This window comes from Erpetoichthys calabaricus, chromosome 2 (genome assembly GCF_900747795.2).
Source record: "Erpetoichthys calabaricus chromosome 2, fErpCal1.3, whole genome shotgun sequence".
Lineage (NCBI taxonomy): Eukaryota > Metazoa > Chordata > Cladistia > Polypteriformes > Polypteridae > Erpetoichthys > Erpetoichthys calabaricus.
In genome coordinates, this window is record NC_041395.2 from 5,992,465 (window position 1) to 5,999,964 (window position 7,500).

The 7,500-nt window shown below is 41.3% G+C and overlaps 1 protein-coding gene across 1 annotated transcript in view; it reads left to right on the top strand.

Annotated features, from left to right (window-relative positions):
* pip4p1a (phosphatidylinositol-4,5-bisphosphate 4-phosphatase 1a) overlaps positions 1 to 7,500 on the top strand; it is an 83,589-nt gene that overhangs the window by 58,987 nt on the left and 17,102 nt on the right. The window contains exon 4 of the mRNA XM_028825605.2: positions 3,031 to 3,136. Within this exon, the coding sequence (XP_028681438.1) occupies positions 3,031 to 3,136 (106 nt within the window). The remainder of the gene's footprint in view (positions 1 to 3,030; positions 3,137 to 7,500) is intronic.

Below are 7,500 nucleotides of genomic sequence, written 5' to 3' on the forward strand. Positions count from 1 at the left end.
ATGAAGAGTACAGGTGAAAAGTGAATGCTGCATGTGGAGAGAAATCATCAGTGGGGTCTCGCAGGGGTTTGTCTACTTTTTCTGTTTCATATTAATGACATATATTCCGATAATAGTCAATAAATCTTCAACATATGCTGGGGATCCTAAAGTTGGAGAGAGAGAGCAGATTACCAAGGAGGCCACAAAAAATTAAATCTGTAGAACTGAAAAGTATAACTCCTTTGGCCATGCTCTCCTTCTCAGGGGTGGGGTTTGATTTGTTTTCCATCCTAATTTTTGTAAAAATTGATCTGTTTGTACAGAATGATTACAATAAAATTAATAAAATATTTAAAAAAAACAAAAAAAAAACTGAAAAGTGCTACATGTTGACAAAAGAACTTTGATGATAAATATAAGACAGAGAGACGCTGTCTTACAGGAAGCAAACTCTGAAAAGGATTTCCTGTGGTAGGTAGTCCTGTGGCGATGATCAGCACCACAAATCTGCCGCAGATGCTCTCTGCAATTAATGCTGCAGTGAGTCATTGTTATGTAAATTATGGGGGTCGTTTGAACTATTTGTGTTGCTATTTCCCCCTTTTTCAGTTTAGAATGTTTGTTTTTTCCTGTTAGATTCCCTGATTTTTTTCTTTTATTAGTCAACTTAAGATATACTTGCTTCCCTTCACCCCCATATTCTCCCCATTGGCCAGTGACAGGAAAGACAAATAAAAGTGTCTAATGTCAATCCAAGATAAATGAAACAGCATTAGCAAACAGGGCAAAGGGGAAACAAATAAGTCAACGGCTACTGTCTGCACTTTCAGGAGCAATATGAACCTTTCCATTCCTCCATACATTTACAGTAGTAACAGTGAAGTTATTACAGTACAAAGAATGGCAGTTTAAAAAAAAATATATAAGCACACATTGAGCAAAGCAAACCAGTTAGTCAATTTCAAGAGTATAAAAAATAACATTTGTAATGGTATTTGTATTTTGTTATGGTCCGTTCATATTCCTATTGTGTTAAGATGTGTTGAAGATAATACTCGATTTTAAACAGGTGATCTTGTCAGAAATGGTGCTGTGTAATACTGGAGCAACTCAGTCAACTGTCCCTTCCTCTTTCGGACGAGTCCTTTATTATAGTCTACATTAATAATGGAGATGGGTCAGCATACAGGAAGGCTGTGCAGGACTTTGTCTAGTGGTGCAGGGACAACAACCTTCAACTCGGCATCAGCAAGGCAAAACAGCTGGTGGTGGGCTTCTGGCGTGCCAAGGGGCCATTCAGACCGCTCACCATTCAACAGGAGGATGTAGAAGTGGTACAGAGCTACAAGGACCATCAAACTGGACTGGATAGAGAACCCAGTGGTGCTGGACAAGAAGGGTCAGAGCAGACTGGACTTGCTAAGGAGACTCGGGTCTTCTGATGTGTGCAGCGAGCTGCTGGAAATGTTCTACCAGGCCATATTAGCCTGCGCTACAGTCTGTTAGGGAAGCAACTTGAGCTCCATAGATGCAAAATACCTGAACAAACAGATCAGGAAAGTCTGCTGCATCACAGGGCAAACCCCAGACACACTAGACGATGTTGTGACAAAATTGGGTGCCATCTTGAAAAGAGTCCCCTCCAGGAGGCGCTCTGTTGGAGCACTTTTAGCCACAGGCTCATTCCACCACGGTGTGATCAGAAGTGCCTGTGCTATCGGGCAATTTAGTGCTTTCTCCCGATATACTCGTTAAGTTTATTTTGAAATACCTGCACAATGTACATGTATTTAATTTTATTTATTTATTGATTGGTTGGCTGTATTATCAGTCATGTGAGTCTGTATCTTTTTGTTTCTGCCGCTGTTTATTTCTGAATTTCCTCTTGGGATTAATAAAGTTGGCAATTTTGTGAACCTTCCAATGTACAGTTTATGTAGAGATGGGCTAAGAAAAGTGGCGATTTGGTCCTGTGGCACGTCTTGGCTAATAGATAAACTAACGAGCTTGATGGACTGAATGGTCTCCTCTTGTTTGTCAGATCTCTTAAGTTCTTTCATCATTTAGAAACTTATCTTGCGGTGTATCCATCTATCCCTGACCTGCGGTCACTATTTCTCTTTGCCAGTGCTTACAGTCCATATGCTGTCATTATTGTCCCTTGACATGAAATGATGCTTTTTTTTAAATGTAGGCACCCGCAGTTTCGGACACTGACTTTTCAGCCTCTATGGACTTCTGTTAGGTGCCTCATGTTGCTTTGAAAGCTCCCATCTCAAAGTGTCAGTCGTCAGACCTCCTTTATACTTTAGCTGACACACACTGTGAACTGGCAGGCGACCTAATAGGACTGACATTTGCAGATGTGTTTGTAATTGGGGTTTAGTGACTTGAAAGTTACATACCTTTTCCATTATTTTGTCCACCCTACATCCTTTTGTTTATTTTGCGTGTAGCAAGGTGTAGTTATTGAAGTTGTTTAAAGTTAATCATTTTGAACATCAGTTTCCTGTCTTCTTTAAATGTCCCGAATATTCAATGTTTATGTGATAAATTGTGGCTCACTTCATCAATAATGTCTACTTTAACACACATTGAGTACATTTTGCTCATCTTTGTGTTATGGCTTGCCCACCAGGTTGTCATTTCGGGCCTTGTCCCTGAAGAAGAGGGGTGATTTATTTCAAATTGTGTTCACCCCAGTGACTTTATTCCATGACTCTTGGAGGATTTCTAATTAATTGTTCTAGTGGAAAGCTCTCGAAGAGTCAGATTTCTTTCAGACGCTGTTCACTTTTGTTTCTTGAGTTGCATTTGTTTGATGACTAAGTGGAGTTTCCTTGGCAGACTTTCATGCCCCTGAAATAGCAGGTTTTGTGTTGCTGACATCATGACGCCACGCTGAGCTGAGCTGAACTGAGAGATGAGCCCTCCTCATCTTGTGATACTACAGCAAGGCCACTTTCTTTTCAGTATTGCCTGTGGTTTTTATTCATTTGCCTATTTTATCAGTGTTTTTCATGTTTTGTGTCTTCCTCTAATTTGCAGTAAAAGAATAATTAACTTGGGTCCTGTTCATCCTGGTCCGGTCAGTCCTGAACCTCAGCCAGTTGGAGCAAGGGTGACGTGTGGCCATTGTAAAAACACTTTCCTGGTAGGTGCACACTCTCAGCTCTCTGTGTATGCGCCTGACGGCGAAGCTCTGATTTATTTATTTTTAAACTTGCTGAGCATTTGTGTCCTTCAGGAAATGCTTGCATCCAGCTTCTCCTTTTCTTGTTTTATTCCTTTGTGCCTGTGCAGCGACACTGAACTGCATTCAGCACAGACTGTTTCACTTTTTCACCCCTTTCATCTGAATAAATGTCTAAACAAAAGTGAAAAAAGAAATGAAAACAAGTGGATAGCCAATGAAAAGCATCATGGAAGCAGTTTTTGCTTTTTGTTCATAGCGTGCCATTGGCACACTGGCTCATAAATCAGTCCTGAAGGCTTGGCGTACGTTACAGAGTGCCAGCGCCACACAGCCGTCCCCAAAGGAAGAATAAATTAGCTGCAGAAATGTTACACTATTATGTCATGCTGAAAAATACTGAAATGCATGCAGATAGTAAAATCAGCCCACGTGGTGTACTGTACCATCAAGCAAGATGACAAAGCCAGAAAAATATGTGCTTTTGAAACCTAAATTTTTGCCTGAGCTAAGGAATTGGTGGTTTGACCAAAAATCCACATCAGGGTATAATTCCAAATTCTGATGTTTACAGTAGACACCAGTATGATGCTTTTTTAAATACTTTTTAAATTAAAACCATACTTTTTTAACCAATATATTAATGTTGATGTTCGATTTATTAAAAAAAAAAAAGAGTTTAATCACAATCTATTTACAATTTCTAATCAAAATTAACCTCGTATTAATCACAATTATCGTATTTCCTACAAGCATATTGTAATTTTCTGTAAAGCAGAAATAACTTGATTCATTTCTAATAAACTATTAATAATCACTTACCTAAACATATTAAACAACACCCAACGACCATCAAACAACCCCCTCACCCCACCGGTGGGGTTGCTATAATACAGACATGTGAGAAAGAAAGTACCCCCTCTTTCAATCCTTAGGTTTTACATATCAGGACATAATTTAAATCATCTTGTCCATGGTAGGTCTTACAATTAGGTAACTATGGCCTCAGATGAACAACAGCACATGACACATTACTCTGTCATTATTGATTTAACACGAATTAAGCCAAAATGCAGAAGCAGTGTGTGAAACATGTGGTCCACCCTTCCTCCTTCCACAGGAATTAAGAAGTTCAGTAGCAGGCTGGTGCACTCTATTAACTGATCATCAGCAAGTGTGGCCACCTCAATAAAAGCACAAGTTCTGGCAATTTGCTGGTCTGGAGCTTTCAGTTGTGTGTTGACGCAATGCAAAGAAGGAAACAAATCGGCAATGATCTCAGAGAAGCAGTTGTTCCTGCCCATCAGTCTGGGAATGGATATAAGGCCATTTCCAAACAATTTGAAGTCCGTCATTCTACACTGACAAAGATTATTCACAAGTGGAAAACCTTCAAGACAGCTGACAATCTTCCCATTAGTGGATGTCCCAGTAAATTCACCCTGAGGTCAGACCGTGCATTGCTCAGAGAAAATGGAGAAACTCAAGAGCTAAATCTCAGACTCTACAGGCCTCAGTTAGCATGTTCATGAACAAGTATAATTAGACAAGTATGGCTTGTTTGGAAGGGTTGCCAGGAGAAAGCTGCTTCTCTCTAAAAAGAACATGGCAGCATGGCTTAGGTTTGCAAACTTGCATCTGACTTCTGGAGCAATGTCCATTGGACAGAGGTAGACCAAAGTGGAGATTTTTTGGCAATAATGCACAGCGCCATGCTTGGCGAGAGCCAAACACAGCGTATCATCACAAACACCTCAAACCAACTGTCAAGCAAGGTGGTGAAGAGCTGATGATTTGGGCTTGTTCTGTAGCCACAGGACCTGGGCACCTTGTAGTTATTGAACTCATCTGAGTACCAAAGTATTCTATAGTCAAATGTCTAGGCTACATCTTGGCTGAAGCTGGGTCATGCAACAAGACAATTATCCCAAGCACACCAGCAAATCTAGAAATGAATGGCTGAAAAAGAAAAGAATCAAGTTGGTGCAATGACCCAGTCAAAGTCCAGACCTCAACCCAATTGAAATGCATTGGCATTTCCCTAGAGAATACTGCAATTGGCAGCTCCGCCATTGGCTCCCTGTTCTCTTCACAGATGACAGCAGGTTCACCCTAAACACATGTGGCAGACGTGAAAAATCTGGAGGTGCCATGGTAAATGTTGTGCAGCCTGCAATATCATCCAGCATGACTGGTTTGGTGGTGGGTCAGTTATGGACTTGGAAGGCATACAGGATGATCACACAGACCTCCACATGCTAGGCAACGGTACCCTGACTGCTGTTAGGTACTGGGTTGAAATCCTCAGAGCCATTGTCAGACCTTATGGTGGTGTAGTGGGCCCTGGGTTCTTTCTGGTGCAGGACAATGCCTGGCCTCATGTGGTCAGTGTGTAGGCAGTTCCTGGATGATGAAGGCATTGATGCCATTGACTGGCCTGCACATTCCCCAGACCTGAATTCAATTGAGAACCTCTGGGCTATTATGTATCAGCACATCCGAAGCCACCAAGTAGCGCCCCCAACTGTCCAGGAGCTCACTGATGCCCTAATCCATGTCTGGGAGGAGATTCCCTGAAAACACAATCTACCGTCTCATAAGGAGCATAGCCAGATGTTGTCGGGCGTGCATATTGACACATGGTGGCTGTACACACGACTGAGTCATATCAGGAGTTGCTGTGATGAAGTTTACACAAGTCGGATCAGCCTGGGATTGTAATTTTTGACTTTGAATTTTTGAGTTTCGGTGTGATGTTGAATAAACCCTCAGTGGGTCGGTGATTTTGGTCTCCATTGACCATTGTTACATAATTTTGTTCTCGACGAATTGCACAGTATTACTCAGTACAGATTTTCCACTTGAATTCATTCATCGAGATCTAATGTGTGATTTTTAAGTGGTCCATTTGTATACTGCTCAAAATAATAGTCATATGAAAAAGTTTGGGAACCCCTCTTAATTCTTTGGATTTTTGTTTCTCATTGGCTGAGCTTTCAATGTAGCAACTTCCTTTTAATATATGACATGCCTTATGGAGACAGTAGTATTTCAGAAGTGACATTAAATTTATTGGATTAACAGAAAATATGCATCATAACTAAATTAGACTGCTGCATAAATGTGGGCACCCCAGCAGAGAGATTACATCAGTACTTAGTTGAGCCTATTTTGCAAATCTAACAGCCTCTAGACGCTGTCCTCCTATAGCCTTTGACGAGTGTCCGGATTCTGGATGGAGGTATTTCTGACCATTCTTCCATACAAAATCTCTCCAGTTCAGTTCAATTTGATGGCTGCTGAGCATGGATAGCCTGCTTCAATTCATCTCATAGATTTTTGATGATATTCAAGTCAGGGGACTGTGATGGCCATTCCAGAACATTGTATGTCTCTCTCTGCATGAATGCCTTTGTAGATTTCCAACTGTGTTTTGGGTTATTGTCTTGTTGGAATATCCAGCCCCTGCGTAACGTCAACTTTGTGACTGATGCTTGAACATTATCATGAAGAATATTTTGATATTGGGTTGAATTCATCTGACCCTCGACTTTTTAACAAGGGCCCTAGTCCCCGAACTAGCCACACAGCCCCACAGCATGATGGAACCTCCACCAAATTTGACAGTAGGTAGCAGGTGTTTTTCTTGGAATGCAGTGTTCTTCTTCCGCCATGCAAAGCGCTTTTTGTTCTGACCAAATAACTCCATTTTTGTCTCATCAGTCCAAAGCACTTTGTTCCCAAATGAATCTGGCTTGTCTAAATGAGCATTGGCATACAACAAGCGACTCTGTTTGTGGCGTGAGTGCAGAAAGGGCTTCTTTCTCATCACCCTGCCATACAGATGTTCTTTGTGCAAATTGCGCTGAATTGTAGGTGGGTTGTCTGTAACCATTCTCACAATCCTGCTCATATGCCGCTCCTGTATTTTTCTTGGCCTGCCAGACCTGCTGGGTTTAACAGCAACTGTGCCTGTGGCCTTCCATTTCCTGATTCCATTCCACACAGTTGAAACTGACAGTTGAAACCTCTGAGATGGCTTTTTGTAGCCTTCCCCTAAACCATGAGACTGAACAATCTTTGTTTTCAGATCTTTGGAGAGTTGCTTTGATGATCCCATGCTGTCACTCTTCAGAGGAGAGTCAAAGGGAAGGAAGCACAACTTGTAATTGACCACCTTAAATATCTTTATATCTCAGGATGGGACACACCTGTCTATGAAGTTCAAGGCTTAACAAGTTAATCCAACCAATTTGGTGTTGCAAGTAATCAGCATTGAGCAGTGACATGCGTTCAAATCAGCAAAATGACAAGGGGACCCACAT